Raw genomic sequence first — 25,905 nt, 5'->3', positions numbered from 1 at the left:
AGAGATTTTCCTTAATATCATTCCTGTCTCCTCTTTCTTCCTTTTTACTCTCCTCCCACTGGAGAAAGAATGAGTTAGATAGTTGAGTTTGGAAGAAGGAAATGGGTGTGCTCTGCTCTCAGCTCTCTGCATTCTCTCTCTGGGAGCTGTCTTATCTGTAGGACTCCTGTGCTCAGGCCTGCCTTCATCATACAGTAAGGGGCTCACCCAGGTGAAGGGAAGCCTGAGCTGTTCCATTATGCCAGTGACTGGATGTGTAAGTGAATTTAATCTGGGTTCAGAAAGGATTATCAAACCCATTTGGTTGTGTGGCCAGTCCATGTCTTTTAAACTAGGTTTCAGCAGTTAAAAAACTGACATTTTGATCTCCACTGGTCTGACCCCTGTGTCTGTCACTCAGTTGGTTCTAATCACAGATAGTGAAGAGGGATTTCATTAAGTTTCCACTGTAACAATTTCTCTAAATCTCCGATTCTCCCTGTGTAAAATGGAATTTAAAAACCTACCCCAAAGAGTAGTTGTTCTGGTGATTAAATAAGCTAAGAGTGAAACTCTTTTGTATGATTAGCAATGCCTAGGCAGTGGTCTCCTTGTTCCTAGTGCCTTGTCTTCACTGTCTTCCTCACTGACCTGGGATTCTTGTCGGTAAGTTGCTGTGGTCCTTGCCGGCTTCCTCCGAGAAATTTGTACTGCAGTGTCTCCCTCTGGAGGATGAGTTGGGAACAGCTCTTGATAATCTTTGAACCTGCCAGGAGACCAAGAATATCAAAAAAGACAAAAGTTGAGCTATAAAAGGTAACAGGCAAGGCAACCCTATCTCAGTTTTTGGAAGAAGTCAAAGTGGGAATTAGGGAATGAAGAGATACTAAAAAATGCTCTTGCCATGTCAATCCGTTGCTAATGTCAGCTGTCCTTCCTGGTCAATACTGTATTGTACCTTGTCCAGGCAAATGAGAACTGTGTGTGTGTGTGTGTGTGTGTGTGTGTGTGTGTGTGTGTGTGTGTGTGTGTGTGCATGTGCCCATGCGTGTGCATGCACATATAGGTAGGTAGGTGGGTAAGGAGGTTCAAGATAAGTTTGGCTTTTCTTTTGTAGGGAGGATCTGGTAGTGACCTATGAGAACGGATTACAAGACTGAGAAATGTGACTTTCTGAAGCCAATGAGCAGCTCCAGAAGGAATCATTGCCTTCACTGAGGAATACTCACCATTTCTCTTCCAGAGATTTCATGACATAGTCCTGGAGAATTAACAATGTGGTTGTGCTGACATGATGCATGTGAGAGATCTCTTTGACAATAGGGGCGTCGCACTGTAACAATTCTTCTAAAAAATTTGAGAGAGAGAAAAGAAGCCATAATCTTCTTGTCTACTACATTTTAGATTGCTTGTGGGTTTTTTTTTGATCTTAGAGTCTTACAGTCCCTTATTCTTAATCTGGTTAGACTCTGGGTGCTCCACAATTTGTTTGAAAATTTCAGAAACATATTTGGAATGTTGTATGTAAGTGTATTTGTACAGCAAATACTGTCCTGGCTTAGTTCCACTCAAATGTAAAAGATGAGTGCTCAAGGGGAAATAAACGTTTAAAGGACTCATTTCTGTAGCTAGTTTGAAGTTTTCAGTTTAGGAAAAGAGCAGAAGAGTAAAGAATTTAAGTTAAATTGATTGGGTAGACGGGGAATCCAAAACTACACCTAAGTACCATAAGAACAATATGGTGCTCCAGGTGTTCAGAGACTATTGTGTTCATTGATTAGACTTGAAACTTACCAAGGGCAGGATCCTGCCTACTCTTCTTAGTCTCCAAGCTCATTCAAAATGATGTACAGAGCTTGATGCCCCATGACTCACCAAATCAATATTTCTTATAAGTAAAGATTTGCCAATTTTATCTCTTTTCCTTACTTTCATAAAATTGATCACCTTCTCTTGATTTACCAAAAGCAAAATAAACACACAAGAACCCCACATGTGTTCATCTGTGCCAAAACAAGAGGCTTTATCTTCATTGCTTCTCTATAGATTTGTTTACCTCTGGGTTGGGATCAGGATCCCTTTTGTTTTCCTCTAGAATCATAGGTCAGTACTTTACATGCAACTTCTGCTTCTGGTCAAGATGAATTTAGAGATGGGTTAGATTACCCTCCCACCTTAGGCAAGGGATCCAGACAAAATTTATGAAACTAAGATTTTCAGGGAGTCAGCTCTCCTTCCCCATGCAACCCATGGGCTGTGGACACTCCAGCTTTACATACAGCTAACATTTGCTTTTGCACCTAACTCCAGCTTAGTTGATATGAGAGTCCAACTACTTGAGTTTGAATTCAAATTCCACTAATTGGACAAGTTAGTTAACTTTAATGTGTTTCACTTTTCTTAAAATGGAGCTATTTATCCCAATTTTTTAGGGATTAAATAAAATCTTATTTCCAGTGTTGAATACAATTAAATAAGAGGGTATATTTCACATATATGGGCAAGTGTCTTACGTGGAAGCATATTTGTAGAGCAAATACTGCTCTGCTTTCATTGTCCTTCTTAATCTTTGTCTCACTACTGCCCCATGTGGCTGCTGCTCTGTTCTCTCTCAGGGAGCTCACAAGAGAAAAGCTTTCCCCCAGACTCTCTCCTAAGATCCTGAAAGGAGGAAGAAGCATGTAAGGGGAAGAGGATGCATACCAGGAGAGGCTTTGCCATGGAAGAAAGTCTTGACTATATCTTCAAAGAGAGACTTGTAAATCTTCTTATTCTTTTTACCACTGATCTTTTGAATGGCTACCAGGAATTGCAATGGGCTTTCAGCCTTTCGTTCTTTGAGGAACTCCCTGAAGAACTCCAAGTGGTGTGCATTTCGGAGGACTTCTGCCAAGTTACTGGAAAACAAGAAGACAGAAACTTGAGGAGAGAAAAGGATGGTGACCCTGGATTCAGCTCCAACTAGGGAATGGGGAAGGCATCTCCCAGGCTGTGTGAAGAGCAGGGTGAATGAATTGGTTACTCTGCCTATTTCCTTGGAGATAAACTTAAACTTTTATACATCCATCCTAAGGCTGGTCTAATCATTTGACAACTCCAATGGAAGAGGAGAGGTATTTTAAAAGGGATAATTTTTTTCAAGAAAACCTTGAAAATTCATTTTTTACATTATAGATTCAAAACCACCCCTACTGGCAATCGATTCAGTGAGGCACAACAATGAGCCATCAGTTATTGATCAATATTTCTAAATTTCCTTTGCTAATTCCTTCCAAATTTAATTTTAATATATCATCCCACCACCTTTAGTCTCCATTGTTTCTGATGTGAAGTAAACCTTAATTATGTTGTAGTTCCCTTGAATATGATGTCATTTTCCTCTTGTAATCTTTAAGAGTTTTCTCTTTTCTTTCAACAATTTGACTAGGATATGTCTAGGGTGGATCTCTTTGAGTTTTCCTACTTGGAGTTCATCAAGCTTCTTGTATGTCTTGATTAAGGGTTTAATTAAACTTGGGAAGTATTCAACCATTATTATTACAAATTTTCTTTCTGCCCCTTTATCTCTCTTTCCTCTCCATCTGGGACTACCTTTATTTGTATATTGGTGTGCTTGATGATGTCTCACAGATCTATGAGGTTCTGTTTATATGTCTTTATTCTTTTTCCTCCCCTCAGACTGAATAATGTCTACTGAGCTATTTTCAAGTTCACTAATTCTTCTGCCAACTCAAATCTGTTACTGATTCTCTCTAGTGAATTTTCCATTTCAGTTATTGCATTTCTCAACTCAGGTTTTTATTTAATTCTATTTTACAGTTTCTATCTTATTATTGATATTTTCTATTTGATGAATCATTGTCATCACACTTTCCTTTAATTCTTTAAACATGGTTTCCTTTAGTTCATTGAACATATTGCTTGGAAGCCTTTGGTGACTCCAACATCGGAATCACCTCAGAGAGTTTCTATTAACTGCTTTTTTCCCCCTCAAGCCATACTTTCCTATGGGATATATTTTTTTGGGGTGGCAGGGAATTATGTCTCCTTTTTTGTTTAAAACTGACATTTTGAATAATATAATTTACAGAGTTCTGAAATTTTTGACAGGTTTACCCTGTTTTGTCATTTTTTTAATGGGGAGACAATTAGTGAGTCTTATCCCACCATTCCAGAAGTCTGATTCTTCCTGATCAGTGGTTTTAAATCTCCTTCTTCCCTTCTACTTCTACTCCCACTGTTCACTTCAGGTTTTAATGTCACTTGCCCAAACAACTGCAATAATCTTCTATTATTTCTGCCTTCAGTCTTGGAGTCTCCGACTCTTTATACTATCATTGCTATTTCTGCTAGAATAATATTTTAAAAATCCATATAAATAGGTATTTCTGTTACCCCTGCTCCGATAAACTCCAATGCATCCTCACTGCCATTAAATCATACAAATTCATTAATAATTCACTTAAGACCGTTGTTCAGTTATTTGGTCTCAATCTGGCTTTCTAACCTTCATTTTATGTCCCTTTACCCCATGCATTTTATGCTTTAAAACCACTGGACTATTTTCAAGTCTTTTAATACTACTTTCATATTCATGAGTTTATATCTTTTTGTCATTTTTTTCAGCTTGGAAGGTTTATTTGTATCTCCAAAATACTCTCATTTCTTTGCAGCTGAATTCCTACATGTAGTTCAGGGCCTCTGCCGATACTCTAACTTTCCTAATCTTCACTCAGAAGTTCCTTCTCCTTCCACTATATGCTCATAGTAAGTAGCCAATATTTTATCATAACATTTTAAGGTCAGTCTTGTATTTTATTTAGTTATATATTAAGTTAAGGGCAAGTATTATGTCTTATTTTTTTAAATAAGTAGATCCATAGAGTGTCTGGGACACAGTATATAATCAATAACCATTTATTAAATTGAATGGGAGCTAGGGAAAAGGTTTGAGAAAATTGAACTGTAGTATCCCTGAGACATTCTGTTGTGGTCTTAACTGAAGAAGTGAAGCTGGATGATACGACCCTACAAATTCCTTCTCGAATTTAATGACCTTGTGAATATATGATTTAGATAAGAATTCTGTGATACTCATACTCAACTAGATTGGAAAACAGGTATTTCTGTGGATATAGTCGAGAGTGATGAAAAATACAAAAGGAATAAATGATTGAACCTCAGGGAATAATTTCAGTTTCTTGAAGGGGAGGAAGATCTATCTAGAATATGTAGAGGAGATAGAGGGCTTATCACTCCAAATAAATGTTATCAGTAACTGAAAACACATTTCTGGGAGCTTTCTCAATGAAATATATCCTTCCAGTGACTGACTGCCAAATTTCCATGTGCTGCAATATCTCTATCCTCTATAAGGATCTTCAATATAGCTATCATTAACAGTTAATTATTAAATAAAATGAATGAATGACTGAATTAATGACATGGGCTACAAGAAAATTATAGCCTAGTCAGAAGGAGAAAAGCATACCTAAAAAATAAAAAGCAGTGAAAAAATAGTACATGGTAAGCAGAGTTTGGTATTGTATTTTAGGGGTTTAGTGTTTCTGAGGAGAAGGTAATCACAGCAGACATATATTTGGTAACTTTTTATGTAGAGGTGGCACTTGTGCTAAGGTAACTGGAAAGAAAGGTGAATGGGCATTCCTGAAAGAAAGGGCCACAGAGTCTGAATCACAGTGGGGGACCTTATCAAGGCTGACTATAGGACTGATTATAAGGGGGAGAGACAAGAAGGAAGGAAACAGGAGGCTACTACAGAGTACATAGTCTAGAAAAACACAAAAAGGCAAGGATACATGTACAAAGATGTTTATTGTGGTATTATTTAAAGCAATGAAAAATTAAAGATAATGTAAATATCCATTAAAAAGTTCATTAAGAATGTCTATAAGAAATCATGCTACATCCATTCTTTGGAAGGAAGTAGACCTATATACACTGACATGGAAGGATATCCACGACAGTTTGTTAAGTTAAAAAAGTTATTGTAAAATATACATTGCATATTGCCAATTCTAGAAAATAAGTAGTGAGTTAAAATGCAAAGTGTGCCTGGGCATATATGTATGACATATGGAAAAATGTCTGGAAACCTGCACACAGAAAGATAAGTTCAGCATTAGACATGTTGAGATTAAAGAGGGTTTGTATCTGGAGATACTGCTGTAGCCAGATCTTATGTCTTACCTGGGTCTCATTAAAGGCTTCCTTGTAGCAACCCTTTTGGGGAAGGACATTTTTCTATGTGTGGGTGAAGTCATCCTTTGTTGTCGCTTAATTCCCACTGTAAAATCTAATGAAAAATCACAAAGTTGGGGAACACCATATTGTAGAGAACATTTCAGAAAATAAGAAGGGACAAAGTAGTAAAGACATTTATCAGACATTGAGTACATGTAGAAAAAATCACAGTCCCCACAACTGCTGCCATGTCAGGCTATTACTGCTAAAAAGAGACTTATGGATCGTTTCCACCTCTGACACTAACACCAGTTCAGGCTGGGTTATCTAAGCCTGTTGGCCATTAGGCCTAGAGCCCACCTTCCTCAGAAGACTGCTGAGACCAAGCCCATCATACTTCATCTCATTTCAAATTATCATGCCTCCCCCAATCAGCCATTTTTACTATACTATACTCCACATGACATTCAGTCTGTCTTGATTCCTCTATTATCCCATTCTAAACCTAGAGGCCATCAGTATCCTGATACCAAACCAGACAAAGGTATTGCAAGAAAACAAAACTACAAACCAACATTCCGTAAGGATATAGATGCAAAAAATCCTAAATGAAATACTAGCAAATCAAACCCAGCAGAATATTAAGAAGGCTATACACTATAACCAAGTGGGATTTATCCCAGGAATGTGAGGGTGGTTCAACATATGAAAATCAATGTAATACAGAACATTAGAACGAAGGAAAAATTATCATTTCAGTTGATGTAGAAAAAGCGCTGGACAAAATCTAAAATTCTTTCATGATAAAAACATCCAACAAACTAAAAATAGAAAATTTCCTTAGCATGATAGAGGACAAATCTACAGGTAACATTAACCTCGATACTGGAAGGCTGAAAGCTTTCTCCCTAAGATCAGGAACAATAAAAGATGCCTTCTTCTACCACTTCTATTCAACATTGTACTGAGAGCTCTAGCCAGAGCACTTAGGCAAGAAAAAGAAATAAATGGCATGCAAATTGGAAAGGAAGGAGCAAAGCCGTATCTATTAACAGATAATATAATCATATATAAAAACTCCTAAATAATCCACACACACAAATAACTCTATTATGGCAATAAATGAATCCAGAAGTTTCAGGATACAAGTTCAACATTCAATAATTAGTTGTATTTTCTGTACCCTAGCAATGAATAATCTGAAATGAAATGAAAACAATTCCATTTACAATAGCATCAAAAAGAATAAAATATTAGAAATAAATTTAGCCAAGGAGATGTAAGACTTGTAAACTGAAAACTGTAAGAGATTGCTGAAAGAAATGAAAGAAGACCTAAATAAATGAAACTATGTCTCATGTTCATGGATTAGAAGACAGTATGGCTCCGCTACCTAGAGTGATCTACAGATTCAGTGCAATCCCTAGCAAAGTCCCAATGAATTTTTGAAGAAATGGCAAAGCTGGTTCCAAAACTCATATAGAATTGCAGGTTCCCAAGAGATGCTAAAATAGCCAAAACTATCTTGAAAAAATAAACAAAATCGGGGGACTAAGACTTACTGATTTCAAAACTCACTACAAAGTGATAGTAACCAAAATAGTGTGGTACTGGCATAAAGATAGACATATAGATCAATGGAACAGAATTTTGAGTATAAAAATGAACCCATACATCTATCAATTTATTTTTGATAAATGTGCCAACATCATCCTATAGGGAAAGAAGAGTCTTTTCAACAAATAGTGTTGGAACAACCGTTGGACAGTTTCCTCATATTGTACACAAAATAAAAACAAAAATAAAATGAATAAAAAGAGAAACAAAACAATTTAAAAATGGACAAAGGATTTGAATAGATATTTCTCCAAAGAAGACTGTCCAAAAAGCACATGAAAGATACTGAACATTAGTTATTAGGGAAATGCAAATCAAAACCACAGCAAGATACTACTTTGTACCCTTTAGGGTGGCTATAATTCTAAATAAGGAAAAAAAGTGTTGGTGAGGACACAGAGAAATTGGAACCCTCTTCCATTGCTGGTGTGAATGTAAAATGGTGCAGCTACTCTGAGAAATGGTGGTGTGGTTCTCCCCAAAAATTAAACATAGAATTAACACATGATCCAGCAGTTCCACTCCTGGAGTTAAAACAAAGAAAACTGAAAAGAGGTATTGAAACAAAAACTTGTACATGAATGGTCATAGCAGCTCTGTTCATAATTGCCAAAAAGTACAAACAATCCAAATGTTCATCAACTGATGAATGCATAAACAAAATGTGGTATATCCATACAATAGAATAGTATTCAGCCATAAAAAGCAATGAAAAACTAATATATGCTGAAATATGGATGAACCTTGAAAACACTACGCTAAATGAAGAAGTCAGAAGTGAATAGTCACATATTGTATGATTCCGTTTATATAACATATCCAGAATAGGTAAAGCCATGATGACAATAGTGGTTTCTGGGGGCTTATGGGAGGGGAGAGTGGGGAACCACTGTTTAATGGTTACAGGGTTTCCTTCAGGGGTAACGAAATGTTTAGGAACTAGATAAAGGTGCTGGGTACACAACATTATGAATGCAGTGCCAATGAATTTTACATTTTAAAATGGTTGTTACCTTATGGGAATTTTGCCTCAATAAGAAGAGTACCAAAATGCTAAGGTATCAGCCTCTCCCCAAAGTTAACTATAGATTTTTTCCAATCCTAATGAAGAAACTCCGAGAGGGTTTTTTTTTGGTGGAAACTTACAAGGTGATTCTAATATTTATACAGAAACACAAGAGTTTAAGAAAAGCCATGTCAATCTTCAGGGAGCAAAACAAAGTTGAGAATTTAATTCTATCAATTATCAACATTTGTTACAAATTTGCCATAAATAAGATAGTGTTGTATCTGTGCAAGAATAGGCAAATAGACAAAAGTAACCAAGGAATACAGAAACAAGCTCATGCAGATATGGACAGTTGATTTATGAAAGAAGTGGTACTATAAATCAGTGGCAAAAAGGACAATCTTTTCAATAAATGGTGTAAGTCAACTGGGCATCTATCCCTAAAACAAATGAAGCTTGATACATCACACATCAAATATAGCTAATCAACACCAGATGGATGGCCAATCTAAATATAAAAGGCAAAACAAAGAAGCTTACAGACAAGAAGCATGAGAATATCTTTATAACCTTGGATTAAAGCAATAAAGGACATCAATTTTATTTGGATTATAATTAAGAACTGTTCATTGGAGACATCATTGAGAAAATATGACCCTTAAATCTATGGGACTGATAGGTGACTCATGTAGAATATATAAAGAACTCATACAAATCAATAAGAAAAAAGAAAAGCAAATAGAAAAATGGTGTGAGAATGGAATAGGTATGTTACACACACACACACCCCATATCCAGTTGAATATTAAACACATGAAAAGGCACTCAACATTGTTAGTAAATAGGAAAAAACATATTAAAATAACAGATGAGGTATCACTATACACCCACAAGAAAAGCTAAGAATAAAAACCTGGCATATCAAATATTGGTGGGATTGTGGAGCAACTGGAATTCTCATATCCTGTTGATGGGAGCATAAATATGTACAAACACTATGCAAAACTATTGGGAATCATTTTTCAAAGTTGGATATATGAATATCCAGCAAGCCAGAAATTCTAGGTATCTATTCAACAGAAATGTGTTCATATCTGCATCAAATAACATGTACAAAGATGTTCATAGGGGCATTATAATAATCATCAAAAACTGGAAACAACTGAAATATCCATCAACTTTGAAAAGACCAAAAAAAAATGGTATATATTGGAATACACTATAGCATGTATTCTCAGTGAGGATGATATTGTCCCTAACGGGGTGGAAATTGGTTGAGGATGAGAAAAACATTCCTCTTTTGTGTTTCACAGACCTACAGTGTATCTATGGTATTAAAATTTCATATGTAAAGAGGCTCCTTAGGGAGGTCAATAATGAGAAAAATCAAGGTGGTGGTTCTGTAACTACTCTACTGAAAATAAGCCAACAATTACTGAATCCAGCAACACAGCTAAACTCAAACTTTACACTGAGTTAAAGAAGGCAGACACTAGAGCACCTACTGTATGGTTCAATTCATATCGATTCTGAAAAGTGTGTAAAATATCAATTTTGAAACAAGGTGACCTTTGTCCAAAAGTAAGTTGATGGTCAACATGCTCTTCTTTTCCTGCTGCTCACAATTATTAGTAATTATTAGAAAAAGAGGCACTAGGTGATTTGAAGTAGAATCTTTTGACTGTTGCATTGGGAAACAAAATCATGAGGCCCTGGCTCTTCATTTCCTCCATCAGAGAGAAGAGAGCTGAGGTATTGGGGTGGGGGGCACTAACTGATTAAGGTCAGAAGGTCATGTTAAGAGTATATTAAGTTGCACACAGAACAAAAGTTACATAATTAAATTAAGGAGTGGAGCCTGGAGAAACACCCTCACAGTAGACATAGACATTTCCCCTGTGGCTATACTCAGTTGACCATGCCTATAAATATACCCTAAACTTCCTCTATCGAGAATGCTGTAGTAGATGCCATAGTGTGCAACCCAGATCCCTCCTTCTCCCCCATCTGGGCGGAAGCACTCATTCTCCTAATCTGCTGTGAATTCTGCCGGCTGATGGTGTACAACTGAGGCCCTCTCAGAACTGCCTTTAGCTGAAAGAGAAGCTGCTTCACCCAAGCTGATGTCCCTTTTGTAGAGGCAATGCGATGCAGCTAACAGGTACTGGCGGAAGCTAGGAGACCATGTATGGGATTAATGCTGAAGGTGCTGGATCAAAGGGGATAAAATACCAAGTTGGTTAGGGGAGAGGTGGTCACAACGGAGCACTCTCCTAGGATGTAGGATTTAAGAGCCTGGCAGGGGTCCTGGGAGAGGGGCAACACTGCTAGGCTGGCTCTTATAAGTTTGGGAAAAGCAGTGGCCCCCATTTAGAAAGTCTAGTGCCCAAAACAAATGGCTGAGGAAGACACCAAAAGGCTCATAGAACTGAGCGTGCTGCAGAGGATAAATTGCAGAAGGCCAAAACTCCCACCAGTCAACAATACCCCACAGGGGTGGCCCAGAGAGCAATCCTTTTGCTAACGGGAAAAAACCCAAAACCTGGTGAGACCAGCACTAGCATCACTGAGAAGTTTAGACACTTACCCATTTTAGGTGATTTTTCACAATGTGTTTTGTAGACATCGCTGATCTTCTCTATGGCCACCTTTGGGTACTTATAACAGAGTTCCTCAAAGGACATTTTCTCTATGTCTATCAAGCAAGAAAAACAGGGGTAGAGTCTAGTTGCCCACTCTGGGTTCAGAGATTCATGTCCTTTTGTTGAAGGTATTGCCTTTAAAATGTTATTTAGTTAGGACAGTTGTGTTTTAATGGAATGTTTACACAAGGGCTACAGGTTCCCGAGGCCAAATTAGCCCAAGGAAATACTGCCTCCTCTCTCCTCTGGAGCAGGCAGATTCCTCGCTTCTTGGGATAGCTGACCCATGGCGATTTTCTGCCTGAGGGATACTAGGGTTGCTGAGATAGGATTTGAAAGAGGAATTAATTATTGCCACATATACAAGAAGTAATTTATCCAAATGAATGTTGACCCCTTTAAAGAGGCTATGTAGGAAGGAGTTGTAAATGCATTTCTAATATTCTGCTATTGCTTCAAAAAATTTGATGCACTAAGGGATAGTATATAGCAAATACCATACTAGGACTTTTCTATTTCTTGGCTCAGTCTTTGGGAATTACTTTTAGAATTGACAGTTCCTATATCTAGGAACTGCAAATTATTGTCCTTAGAGAATGAATTATTTTTTCTAGAAATAGCCATCCATCACTTCTAGTCATGCATGGTGACTTGAGAGGAAATAGTTTTTTGTATCCTAAGTGGAGAGGGACAGTAAAACTGATGCAGCAAGAGAGGTTTTAACTATGTACTGAGGAGTAGAAGCAGATGAGCAGCATCTCGCCTCCTTCTAAGATGAAGACATTCATTTTTGTCAAGAGCTCTGGGTTTAGAGTAGGTCTAAAAGCACAGTTCTGCATGGAACTTTCCAGAGCAGTCCAGTACTTTCTGAGATTATACTGGTGGAGTCTAGAAGGAACACTGGGGTGTGGACACGTGCATGTCAGCTGTCCCGATGTCAGCATTGTCACTGTCATCATTATTCTCTCTCAGCCAGGGGTATCCCACTGTAAGTGGGAAGAGCGGTGGATTATTTAGCAATGGATCCAGGATACTAGTCCCAGATCAATCTCTGCCATGCTGAGCAACCTTGGCCAAGTCTTTTCATCTTTCTCAGACTCATCTCTCAACGGGAAAGCTGAGCGCCTTCTAGCTCTGGTGCACTGTGAGTCTACAGTGCAGCCTGAGTGGAGGCATCAGCCTATCTGGGAGTCAGACCCTTGGTTGGGCAAAGTACAGGAAGCCCTTTATCAGGTCAGATTTGCATTCCAAACAGCAGTGCCAGAGGGAGTAATGATGTGTGCTGGGGGAGGGCAGAGGGTATCTCCATAGAGGTGGTTCCCAGTCTTCCTGGCCATCCCTGGCACTCCATGGCCATCAAAGGAATGCCTGTTGTCCAGTATGTGTGTGGTGAAATTTACCAGCAATCATTTCTTCCACTTTTCTCTTGATTTCTGGAATGTTCAGGATTTAGAGAGAAGGCAAAACCCTGAGATAAAACAGAGGGCCTGTTCATGGTGAATTTAAATAACTCATGTCCCAGCACAGCTCTGAGAGGTAAGCATTCAAGCCATCTTGTTTTGTATAGGGAGTGTACATCAAAATTTTAAGAAAACTGAGTGTTACATTTTTAGGGTACTCTAACAATATTTAGCGTGCTTGTTGAGCACCTGCTGCTGTGTAAATGCAATGCCTCCAATCCTCTCAACAATCCTGCCAGGTAGAGGCTAGCAACCCCACTTAAAGATGAGGAAATGAGGCTCAGAGAGGTGAAGTAACTTGCCCACGCTCACAGAGAGAAGGGGTGGTGGGAATGAGTGTGCAAAGCTCTGGCTTATTCCTTTTCCATCCACGTTTTTGAAAGTGTCATGACTCAATAGAGTGTCGAAAAATAAATGGAGTCATTGCCAGCTTTTACAAAATGTTCTCTTGCAAATACTCTTTTCATGCCTATTCTTTTACAGAATATTAAAGTACATCACCTTACATAATCAGTGCAAGCATTGCTTTGTGACAGTTTTTTCCCATAGATTTGCACACATATATATACAAGTATATGTCCCCTGAAGTCAGATGTATTTATTGTGGATCAAAGTTTGAGAAATGCTCTAGTACTCTGACAGCCTCAGCATAATTAAAGCAGTTTGTTCAATTTGAATAATAATGGCTAAAATTTATTGCACTTTTACTATTCTCCAAAGTTGTGTTAATAGCTCTCATGGGTGATCTCTGGTCATCTTCCCAACAAGTATATTATTATTCCCATTTTACAGATGAGAACACTGAGGCTTAGACAAAGGTTAAACACACTGATTGAGTTTACACAGTCACTAGTAGAGCTAGAATATAACCCCAGACTCTGGGACAGTGGGGCCTTGTGCTCCCAATAACTTCTCTCCACTGCCTGGGTTGGGTTGGTATGTCACATTAGGAGAAAGGAGAAGATTCTGGGAGAATCTTTGGACCAGATTCTGGGAGAGGTGTGGTGAGGCAGAACATGCCTATTGGATGCATGAAAGTCTAAGTGTGGTGAGGCTTTGGTGGGCACGAGTCTGGCCAAACTTGAGTGCTCCGGCTCCCTCCAGTGCCTGTAGGGACCTCTGCCATCAGTCTGGATTCAGATCCTGGCACTGCCACTTACCATGTGACCTTGGGAAGGTCACTCATGCTCTCTGTATCTTAGTTACCCACGACTTACTCACATGTTACTTGAAGATCAAACGAGGTCACCTTTGCACTGCACAGTGCTGACATATAGTAAATAATCACTGAGTGTTAAATACGCACATTTCCCAGTTGTTTGTATGTAAGGGTCAAATAAAAACTATGGGGACTGCCCATACCTGTCAGCAGCTCTGGAGACTTTAGTTCTACCTGGAGAGACCCGCCTTGTCTCAGGTCCTCAGTGGCTATCTTTTGCCACTGCATAGAATCCATTTCCTCCATGTTAGCCAAACCCTGGCTTAACACCAGGGACTCCTCAAACCTCTTATAAAGAAGAATGGTCTCTTCTCTGTTTATAGGTTCTCTTTTATGCCACTTGGTGCTGATGAACCCGGTCTGAGTCTGAGAGAAGGGAATGGGGACAGACAGCATTTGCTACAGGAATGAGGCCAGAAGCCAGACTTTTGTCCGGCCCAGTCCTGTACCTCCCTGTCACACAGACTTATTTTGAATGTTTTCAATGTGTTAAGAACCATGCTCCTTTAGATACCAACCCTCCCTTTTCTAATCAAAACCATTTTCCATAAGAGAGATATGCTATATGAATGTGACTTCTTCAAAGTCAGCTTATGTGCTCGAGTTTTTTCCTTGAGGTTTGTCTTTAGAACAGCAAAGACCATGTCAACCCCCAGTTACCTCTAGGAAAAATGAAAATTTCATTTGCTTTAACAACTAAGACTTCTAAAAGAGCTGTTATTCTCTTTTCTTCTCTCAACCTAATGATTCCTCCCCAACTCAAAGTCCCTCCTACCGTAAAAATGAGAAACCAGTAGTCCTCTTCTTCCAGAAATCCATCATACCAGGTGCTGAGCATCTGAAATCCAAACATGACGTGTAAGTGTTAGGAGGTAGCGCTCAGTTTGCTGCATCTCTCCTGCTAGTGTTCGTGTGGGAGAAGAGGAGATTCTGCAGATTCTGGATTCTCTAATTTAGAGATAAAATGGAACAGTAAACATCAGCCATGACCACCCAGGAGGCATTCCTTTGCCTCTCTGCATTTGTCATCATGTAGCCCTCACACAGCCTCTCTCTGAACTTCAGAGAATAGTGGTGGATATTTACTTAGGAATATGCATAATCTACTGAAGAACAATTACTTGACATCTACATGTTCTTTTGCTCCTTTCCAAAGTATTATTTCATTTGACTCTCAAAATGGTTCTGAAAACCGAGCAACTTCCTTTGACGTGTCTACTCTTACTATCTCCCACTTCAGGAACTGCTCCACTTGTGGAGAACATTTTATTACATTAAAACAAAGAAAAATTTTCTGAGTGCCTCCCATGTGCCAGGCACCATGCAAATGGCTGGGAATATACAGATCAATATGCAACAGGCCTTGTTCTCAAGGAGCTCAACTTCTAGCATGATGGACAACAGTAGGATACATGCTTTGGGAGAGGTATGAACAAGGTTCTCTGGGAGCGGAGAAGAGGGAATGATTATTCCGTTTTGATATCCAAAAATATAAAATATCAAGAAATAACAAGTCAAGATTCCTAAAATACAGCTATTTCAGGATATCCAGGAAGAATTCATAAAGGCAAGGAGATTTAACATAGAATTTATTTACCCCTTGCAGAATAGAAAGTAGCTTACCATATGCTAGCTGGGTAAAGGGCATTCCAGAAAGGAGCTTAAGCAAAGGCACCACGATGGGAAAGGACGTGTTTGAGGAGGATGAGTACTCTAGCATAGCTGAGCTGCAGCTCTCCTGCAAAGAGCGCAGGGGCAGGGCAGTGGCATGGGGTGAGGGAGTGAAGGTTGGCTGGGACAGCACATGAGGGACTTGAACACCTTGCTAAGTAGTCTGGGTATTCTTGCTAAGTAGTCTGGGTATTATTTTGCAGGCAATAAGTTGCCAATAATAACCTTTAAGAAATGTAAGATTGTCTCCACAAAACCACCCCATACATGCTGCCAAAAGGTAAATTTAAGAGTAGGAGTTTTCATACTTAATCAGATCTCCTGGGCTCCTGGAGAGCCAGAGTGACATGTATTCCCAAGAAAATTCAGCTTAATGATTGAGCACTAGCAAAATACAATGTGATATAATGTTACTGACTAATGGATAGGCTCTAAATATATATATTAAATATGAATAATACACATGTGTGAAATGAGTACCCTATTAATGTCCTTCCCAGTTTTAAAGATTTATGACTATCTAATACCTGATAAATGAATGATCAAATTGCTTTCATAAGAAGCAATGCCCAATAGAGCATTTTCCATTAGAAGAAATAATCAGATATGCAACAAAATAACAGTAATAATGCTATAATAAAACAATATTTAAAAACTCTATGATTTCTTTTAAAAAATATTTGTTTTTTATATATATATCTTTTTTTCTATAGTTGTTTCGTTAGGATATATTAAGCTTTCCTTCAGAACTGAATTTGTCCATACTCAGTAAACCTGGCCTATCACCAGAACAATGTGAAAAGGCCAGATAGAAAATAGTTCAGGCTGTAGGGGCCAATATGGTCTTTGTTGCAACTACTCACATATGCCATTGTAGCACATAACAACATATAAACAAACAGGAATAGCTGTGTTCCAATGAAACCTTATTCATGGCCACTGAAACCTGAATTTCCTGCAATATCCATGTGTCATGATATGTTCTTCTTTTGATATTTTTTCAAACATTTAAAAAATGTAAAACAATTCCTAGCTCACTGGCCATGTGAGTACAGGTGGTAAGTCAGATCTGGCTCCCAGGCTGTGGTTTGCTGACCCTGTAATAGACTGAGCAGGACATGGCTCTGCACTCATAGTAGGGACACCGTAGACCTTGGTCTATCACCTGTACAATGAGAGGGGAGGCTGAGGGAACCTTGCAAGCCCCCATCCTATTCTAAGGTTCTATGGGTCTGATAAGGAGTCAGAAGAGAATGAACATTTATATACCTACTACTTGCCAGAAAACATACACACTGTCTTTTTTTGAGGGAGCCATTTGATCACCATTGTACCAGAGAGGAAATAAGGATCAGAGGGACCCAGCAACCTTCTACCTAAGATCAAATGATTTGGAAGTAGAGAAGCTGGAACTGAAATTTCACTCCTGTCTGCTCTCCTCCCTAAAACTCAGTGTCCTTTGTATCTTTAGTATTACTTTATCTCTTAATTTTTTTATCGTGGTAAAATATGTATTACATGAATCTGTCATTTTAACCATTTTTAAGTGTACAATTCAGTGGCATTGATTACGTGCATAATGGTACACAACTGTCACCACTGTTTCTAAAACTTTTTTGTCACCCAAGTGGAAACTGTACTCATTAAGCAATGACTCCCCATTTTCCTCCCTCCAACCTCTGGTAACCTTGAATCTCTGTTAGATTTTCTCTTTATCCAATCAAGGAACTTCAGGCTAAGTTTCTCATCATCCCAGTTGGTCCCTTGCCAGTGTCTATGGAACCCCTTACTCCTACCATCTCCAGCACCTTCTCTCAGTCTCCCCTCTTTGGTTAGAACCAAGAGCAGATTTTTAGGCTGATACTCTGTCTTTCATACTCACACCATCTTCTCTTTACTTATTTGGCTTTTACAGTGGAGTATCCTCAATCAATCTATAAACCTATCAAACTCACAAATAAAAATATTGTCATTCTATATAAGGACCAAGAGACCGAGGGAAATTTAAGAATTTGGACTTTGAGGCTGTCCAAGACCACATAGCCAAAGGGGGACATGCCAAGGCTTGAACATGAACGTTTCTCTCTCCTCCATGAAGACGTGTTTCCACATCGGTGAGTCAGAAGTCAGGAAACAGGCATAGCAGTGGGCGTGCTATCAGCACTTAACAAAGATTAGATAATTAGAGGATAGTTGAAGAGATGGAAGAAAATCAGAGTCCTCACAGAGGCACTTATCTCAGAGTAGAAAATATAGTCCTGGGCAAGGTCAAAAGAGGGGTCATTGCTATCTGGGATTGACTGGTTCAGCAAAAGTCTGTTGAGCGTGAATGTCTATCAGCACTATTGAGTACGGAACACTACACTTCCAGCTCATGTTCTAGACACTGGAGAGACAGGAGCAATGAAACAGACAGAAATCCCTGCCTTCACAGGGAGAAAGAAAATAAGCAAGATAACATATGTATATATATGTATACATATAACATATGTATAACAAAAAATACATATCTATTCAAAATACAAGTCTATTATATGTGTATATGAGAGTTGTATACTGTCTGCACGTATGCATACATGTACACTGTAAGGATTGCACATGTACTTTATACACACACAGTATAAGTACACACGTATATGTGGAAGAATGGATGGATCTACATGGTGATAAGTACTAAAGAAAAAAGTTAAATGGAGATTGGGTTGAAATTTTATCTGAAGTGGGCAAGGAAGGCCTCACTGAGATGACTTGAGAAAATCCCCGCGCTAGGGACTCAGCCGTGCAGGCATCTGCACGTCACACACACAGCAGGAACAGCACAGCTGAGCTGGCAGTGTGCCTGGCGCTGCTGGAGTGATGAGCACAGGGGTTGAAGATGAAGCCAGAGAGGGGACGTGGAGGACAGGTCATGTAGACCTTGTCAGTTTTAGCAAAAACTTTGGATTTTACTGGACATAGAAAGTCATTTGTTTCTAAGGTCCTCACTTACTTCCTTTTATTTATTTTCAGTTAAATCACACAATTTGTGCTTTGGCAGAGTCATGGTGGCTGGTGTGGAAATGAGCCTGCTGAGGGCCAAGACAGACCCGGAGGCATCAGCTAGGGGCCATCGTCATGATCCAGACAAAACTGGATGGGGCTTGGATGACAGTGGTTGTGACAGGGAAGGGGAGAAGTACCAAATTCTGGATATATTTTTAAGGTTGAGCCAACAGCATTCACCAATAGATTAGACATGGGTGTGTGACAAAGAGGTGAGTCAAGGAGGACATCAAGATTTTTAATCTGATAAACTGTGGTAGGCCAGCCTTATCTATACACAAATACCTTCAGTATCTTTGCTAAAGGCCAAAGCCCAGGCATGGGGCTTTGATGTGCAGATTTCCTGACCCAGGAATCATAGCCCCAGTCTAAGCCTCGATCCCCAAATGCCTGCACACAGGGCAGGGAACCTCTGGGCTTCCATTATCCAAGAATTGTGCAAAGGAAAGCTTTGGCTGTGGATCCACTTGACTGACCTGGTCCTACACTGCTCAGATGTGCAACACTGGACAGTGGAGGTGTACTGGAAACTGTGCTGGACTTAGAGCAAAAAGTTCCTGAGTTCAGACCCTGGCTCTTCCATTACCCTCTCTGAGTCTCATTTTCCTCAATTGTCCAGCAGTGGTGACAACACTACCCTGTCTGCCCCTCAGAGGTGCTAAGATGCCTAAAAGAGTTAATGTGCATCAATGTGCTTCATAAGGTAAATACATCATAATGCACTAATTAATTGCTGTTTATATCTACTTGCCCTTCCAGGTCTACTCTACCCTTTATTGCCTGCTTGTGCCTTGGGAAATTGACCTGTCTGGACCCATCAACAGGCTCCCTTGTCGGATTTATCCAGTCAGAAGTCCTGATGGGAAAAGTGAGAGCAGGAGGAGAGTGAGCTTTGGGTATGTGCTCCCCCTGACCCCTCCTGGCCAGATCACTGTGGACTGGCTACATCCCTCTGCTGACATTACAGATCCTGACAAGTGTCCCATCTCACAGAGCTCATAGCTTTCTGGTTACCCCTCCTTCCCCTCGACTCTTTAGGCCAAGGAGTGATAACGGTGATGCTCCCTCACTGGCCCTGCAGCACTGCCCTGTCCCTCTGGTTTTCAGGCGAATTGCCTGTAAGTCATCCCTTTTATTGGGCTCTCATCTGTTGCCTAACTAGACTGCCATTTGTTTTCTGCCAAGATCTTGATGATACAATAGTCAAACTCTGGGCCTTGTTTCCTATGAGTCCTCAGGATAATCCCATGCTTTCACCTAATGTTTTGGGAAAAGAATAAACCCCTCCAAACTGGCCATTTCCTTGATGGCTAGTCTAGGAAGGGGAGGCCCTGCATTTCAACACACGTATAGAACAGAATTCTTAGGACTTCTCTCAGTAGGACACTCATTAACCTAGCCAGTATAGATGACCAAAGAGGATTTTTGGTCAGTTTTGACCTAATCTTCCAGACGCTAAGCCATTTCTGTGAGGCATGGCGTACCTTGCATATCTCCGCCTGGGCTCTGGGAATCCAGGGATTCACCTCCCCAGAAGGCAGCAGCTCCTTGAGGCCTTGGATGATTTGGGATTTGAGTGGTAGGCATGGGCCAATCTGCTCATTCAGGTGGAGCTCACAGATTCGGTTGCCCAGCATGTGCCGAAGGACGGCATTCCCGGTCTTCCTATTACTCATCAGGACACTGAGGAAATGGTACAGATCCTGCCAGAGATCCAAGAGCTGGACCTCCATTGTCAAGTTCAGTTTCTTCAGGTGGTCCCGGAAGGGACTCCCTGCACAGGCATCAGCGCACAAGGCCCAGTGCAGGTGCCTCAAGGAGAGGCTTTGCTTGATGTCTTGCTTGTTGGTTGTCTGGGGACAGCAGTTGATGATGGGGGTAACAGACCTCAAATGGGTAGAGAACTTTGTCTCAAAGAGGCCCTCCATGTGGAGATGGCTCTTGGCTTTCTTCTTCATGTGGGACTTCCTGGAACAGAAATTATCATTTCCCAGGGGACTGATTGTTCTCTCCTTTGAAGAAGCCACTTCCAGAGAAGGCAGTTGTGTATCGACCTTCTCCCGAGGACTTCTCTCCGGGGGAGGCATGGTGTTGGTGCCTGGTTTGGTATCCCTTTCCGGAGTCCACGAGTCATGGTCTAGTAAGTGCCACATCTTCCTCTTGGTCTTCCTGCTTGAGTACCTCTTCTGGCAGTGGTGGCACTTCCTGATGCTCATGTTCACAGGGAGCCCTCCTCTGTGGCTGTAGCAAATACTGTACAGGCGGGTCTCATATTCCTGCATCAGGCCCTGGCACAATTCCTCCTTGGCCATGATCATCTTGGCATGGGTGTAAAAGTTGGGGAGCCAATAGCCCTGGAGTTTGAACAGAGCCATTTTCTGCATGTGGCTCAGGATTTCCCTCCTGGTGGTTGACTGGTTGGGATGCCAGATGGAGAGGTTGAGGAGAGACTCTGGAAGAATATAAAGAGAGAAAAAATGAAAAAAATGATGTGGTGATGAGGAGGAGGAGGAGGATGTTGGAGACGTTTTTGAATTTTTTCAAATGTGGTATATAACATTTCAGTTGCTCCTCATGTAACCCTGGGGTGTGGGCAGGTCAGCTGCATAGTGGACCCATTTTAGGTGTACAGTGACCCCTTTCTCTGATTACTTTTCTTCTTCCCCATAGAAATAAGCCATTTTGTGAGATTCCTTGAATTATTAGATGATTGAATGTTGTGAAGAAAAACAAAAAGCACAAGAAAATAATGTTTAAGAACAGGAGACATGTACCTCTGAAAGGAATTTCCCAGGGTCAGATCTGACTGCAGGAAGGGGTGTGGACTGGATACTTTGAAGGAGTCCTTACTAGCTCTGATCTTAATGTCATAAATTCTCCATTGTCTATATGAATGGAGAGGAGGATAACTAACCCAAAAAGCAAATCTGCTGGAACTCATTTGTATTTGGGTTAGGGATTCCTCCTCACCTAATTAATACATAAATAAATTTGGATGAATCTGGTGTTTTAGAGAAGGGGTTGGAAAACTTTTCCTGTAAAGGGCCAGATAGTAAGTGCTTTAGGCTTTGTGGGCCACATACACGTAGTGTTTGTGGCCTATGGGCTGTAGTTTGTTCTAGAGAAGCTCAATTAAAAAAAAAAAAAAGACAAGCTGTGTAGTCTCAAAAGATGCAGGAGCTGTTCAATTACCCAGTCCTAACTCTTCTTCACTCCTTCCAGCCAACCCTCACTGGCCAGTCATATCTCAGGAAGAGGCACATCCCAGCCTAAGGATAACTGGCCACTCTCCACCTTTCCCTGCTAAGGGTTAGGGTTCTCACTGGCATCCGTGATACATAGAAGATGGAGAGGGTGGCAGTCTGCAAAGCAGGAAACTGGGGGTTATCAGACTCTGGACTGATTTATTTTGCTACATCTCTCAGGGATTTCTCAGATGTGCTTTATCATTCTTACTGATGTTCATGTTGCAGAGAGTCACCACTCTTGAGCCCTCCTGCAGGTGGGTGGCCTTCAGCATGAGAAGAAGAGACAGGTAATGGTCCCTCACTTCTGGGTCCATCTCATCTATGCTCAGGATCTTCTCAGCAAGGATCCAGAAGTCCACCAGCTCTTCACCTACAGATCAGACAGGGAGGCACAGAGCTATACCCCCTCTTTCTCCTTTGGTGGCACATCTGGGGGCAGCAGCTGATACTCCTCCCCCAATCACACCAGCATGTTCTACTGCTTTACACATCACCATTAGTCATTCCTTCAAGTTAAGTCTTTATCTCCGGAAATATGCTGATGTTGGGAGTGGATGGGAGGCATGGGGAGAAGGGACTTAATGGAGAGGGATCTTCTGTGACATTTTTTGTTGTTAGAAAAGTGGTCACTTTAAGTGAAACTGCACAATTCTGTGGATGGATCATGAGACATTTGGGTTTTGTCCAAATAAATGAAGATCAGAAGAACAAGAACATTTCCTAGATCATGAACCCAAAGCAGCCAGAAGAAGGACATTGGAGCAAATAGGTGCCAAATACTACATTCCTTTTTTTACAATTTTGCCAGGGCTAAAGTCCAAGTGACAAACTGAAATATTATCTAGTTCCTCCATACCTGCTCCCTGGAGATGCAGGATTTTGCCTGCATGAAACTTAGCATTACTGAAGTGGAGTGTCATCCAGTGCTGGCTGCTGGCCTCCCAGCACTCATCAACTCCTGGACCCAACAGAACAGAAAGCAGTGCATCCCCACACTTTTGCTGCAGGGATTTATTTGTTTGTTTGTTCCTTGTCCATCTCCCCAACACCGCAGCAGCTTTATGAAGTGGAGAGTTAGAGCTCTTGTTCACCTTTGTATCCCCACCCACCAGCAAGTGGCTGCCATGCAGTGGTGCTCTGTGAACATTGTTCAGTGAATGAAGGAATGAAAGGGACTGATTACTTTTGCCCTGACCTACATTATGGAACCCAATTTTCAAAGACTTTTGCCCGACGTACAGTAAAACACATTTTTATATTTACCATAGACATAAATAACTGTTGCTAAGTGATTAGGGTACCCTAGGACCTGTTAAGAACTTGCAAAGGCCCCAGGAGCTATTCCGAGAACCCACCTGCACTGCCCTTGAGATAGGTGCAGAAGCGCCACATTCCTCTGACTCCACCAATGCATTTCTGGAGTAGCCACTGGTCTGCTTTTCTCCATCTTACCATCTTGGCTGCCAGGGAAAGTCCACAGTAAGAGAGAAAGAATGAGCTCTTCCCCCAGCCCCTCTGTCAGGCTTGCATATTGCCAGACACCCATTCATTCAGAGTGAGAAAAAATGGTGGCCAGTTAGATTAGTTGGGTCCTGATGTGTGGTGCTTTTGAAGGCAGGCACCAGGCCCTCTTCTGGCATGCATCAAGTGACAGGCGAGGGACCCACAAGCATGTGTACAACCCACAGACCCAAATCACTCTCCAACCAAGGAGCCTTGCCTTTTACAGCCCCCATCTGACAGTGATTTTGCCAATCCACTTTTCCCAATACATGTATTGAACAAGGGATATGAGTACAGCCAAACCTCAAAGATATTGTGAGTTTGGTTCCAGAATACCACAATTAAGTGAGCAGATGAATTTTTTTTGGTTTCCCAGTGCATATAAAGTCATGTTTACACTATACTGTAGTCTATTAAATGTGCAGTAGCATTATGACTAAAAAAGCAATATATATATACCTTAATTTAAAAAACATGTTATTGCTAAAGAATGCAACCATCATCTGAGTTTTCAGCAAGTTATATAATCTTTTTGCTGGTGGAGGGTGTTGCCTTGATGTTGATGGCTGCTGACCAATCAGGGTGGTGGGTGCTGAACGTTGGGATGGCTGCGGCAACTTCTTAAAATAAGACAATAATGAAGTTTACTCCATCAACTGACTCTTCTTTTCATGAATGATTTCTCTGTACAGTGCAATGCTGTTTGGTCGCATTATATCCACAGTAGAATTTCTTTCAATATTGGAGTCAGTCCTCTCAAACCCTGTCACTGCTTTATCAATTTTGTTGACGTAGTAGTCAAATCCTTTGTTGGTAGTCCAACAATCTTCACAGCATCTTCACCAGGAATAGGTTCCACTTCAGGAAACCACTTTTTTGGCTCATCCAAAACAGCAACTCCTCATTCACTCAAGTTTTACCCTAAGATTGAAGCAATTCAGTCGTTATCTTCAGGCTCCACTTGTAATTTTAGTTCTCTTGCTATTTCCACCACTTGTGCAGTTATTTCCCCCACTGAAGTGCTGTACCCATCAGTGTCACCCAGGATGGTTGGAATCGACTTCTTCCACACTCCTGTGACTGTTGATATTTTAAACTCATCCCATGAATCATGAACGACATCAATGACATCTAGGATGGTGAGACCTTTCCAGAAGGTTTTCAATTCACTTAATGGAGATCTATCAGAGGAATCACTGCGAATGGCAGCTAAAGCTTTATAAAATGTATTTCTTAAATAATAAGACTTGAAGGTCAGAATGACTCCTTGACCCATGTGAGCCGCAGAATGGATGCTTGGAGACAACATTAATCTCACTGTCCATCCCCATCGGAGCTCTTGGGTACCGGGTGCACTGTCGATGAGCAGTCATATTTTAAAAGGAATCTTTTCTTCTGAGCAGCAGGTCTCAGCAATGGGTTTAAAATATTCAGTAAACTGTGTTGTAAACAAATGTGCTGTCATCCAGGCTTTGTTGTTCCATTTCTAGAGCCAAGTCAGAGTAGACTTAGCACAGTTCTTAAGGGCCCTAGGATTTTGGAATGGTAAATGCTCATTGGCTTTACTTAAAGTCACCAGCTGCATTAGCTCCTAATAAGAGGGTCAGCTTATTCTTGGAAGCTTTGAATCCAGGCATTGACTTCTCTTCTGTGGCAATGAAAGTCCTACATGGTATTTTCTTCCAATAGAAGGCTGTTTCATTTACACTGAAAATCTGTTGTTTGGTGTAACCACCTTCAGCAATGATCTCAGCTAGATCGGAATGACTTGCTACAGCTCCTCCATCAGCACTTGCTGTTTCACCTGCACTTATTTTTTTTGGTATCATTCATCTACAATTACATGAAGAACATTATGTTTACTATCACCTGCACTTTTATGTTATGGGGATGGTTTCTTTCCTTACACTTCATGAACCAACCTCTACTGGATTCCAACTTTTATTATGTAGCTTCTTCACCTCTCTTAGACTTTGTAGACTTGTAAAGAGTTAGGACCTTGCTCTGGATTAGGCTTTGGTTTAAGGGAATATTGTGGCTAGCTTGATCTTCTATCCAGGCACTAAACTTTCTCTGTATCAGCAATAAGGCTGTTTAACTTTCTTATCATTCCTGTGTTCACTGGAGTAGGACTTTTAATTTCCTTCAAGAACTTTTCCTTTGCATGCACAACTTGGCTGACTGGCACAAGAGCCTAGCTTTTGGCATATCTAGGCTTTTGACATGCCTTCCTCACTAAGCTTAATAATCATTTCTAGCTTTTGATTTAAAGTGAGAGGTGTGTGACTCTTCCTTTCACTTGAACACTGAG

The 25,905-nt window shown here is 40.5% G+C and overlaps 1 protein-coding gene across 1 annotated transcript in view; it reads right to left on the bottom strand.

Annotated features, from left to right (window-relative positions):
* Positions 1 to 25,905, bottom strand: part of RGSL1 (regulator of G protein signaling like 1) — a 54,457-nt gene that overhangs the window by 11,723 nt on the left and 16,829 nt on the right. The window contains exons 5-14 of the mRNA XM_036912605.2: positions 23,447 to 23,551; positions 22,300 to 22,461; positions 20,328 to 21,295; positions 14,906 to 14,968; positions 14,274 to 14,496; positions 11,397 to 11,504; positions 6,190 to 6,295; positions 2,683 to 2,876; positions 1,209 to 1,326; positions 631 to 745 (exon numbers count right to left, since the gene is read on the bottom strand). Coding sequence (XP_036768500.2) covers positions 631 to 745; positions 1,209 to 1,326; positions 2,683 to 2,876; positions 6,190 to 6,295; positions 11,397 to 11,504; positions 14,274 to 14,496; positions 14,906 to 14,968; positions 20,328 to 21,295; positions 22,300 to 22,461; positions 23,447 to 23,551 — 2,162 coding nt within the window. The remainder of the gene's footprint in view (positions 1 to 630; positions 746 to 1,208; positions 1,327 to 2,682; positions 2,877 to 6,189; positions 6,296 to 11,396; positions 11,505 to 14,273; positions 14,497 to 14,905; positions 14,969 to 20,327; positions 21,296 to 22,299; positions 22,462 to 23,446; positions 23,552 to 25,905) is intronic.

The sequence above is a fragment of the Manis pentadactyla genome, chromosome 9, assembly GCF_030020395.1.
Source record: "Manis pentadactyla isolate mManPen7 chromosome 9, mManPen7.hap1, whole genome shotgun sequence".
Lineage (NCBI taxonomy): Eukaryota > Metazoa > Chordata > Mammalia > Pholidota > Manidae > Manis > Manis pentadactyla.
Note: the sequence above shows the minus strand (reverse complement) of the source record. Positions and strands in the feature narration are given on the sequence as shown.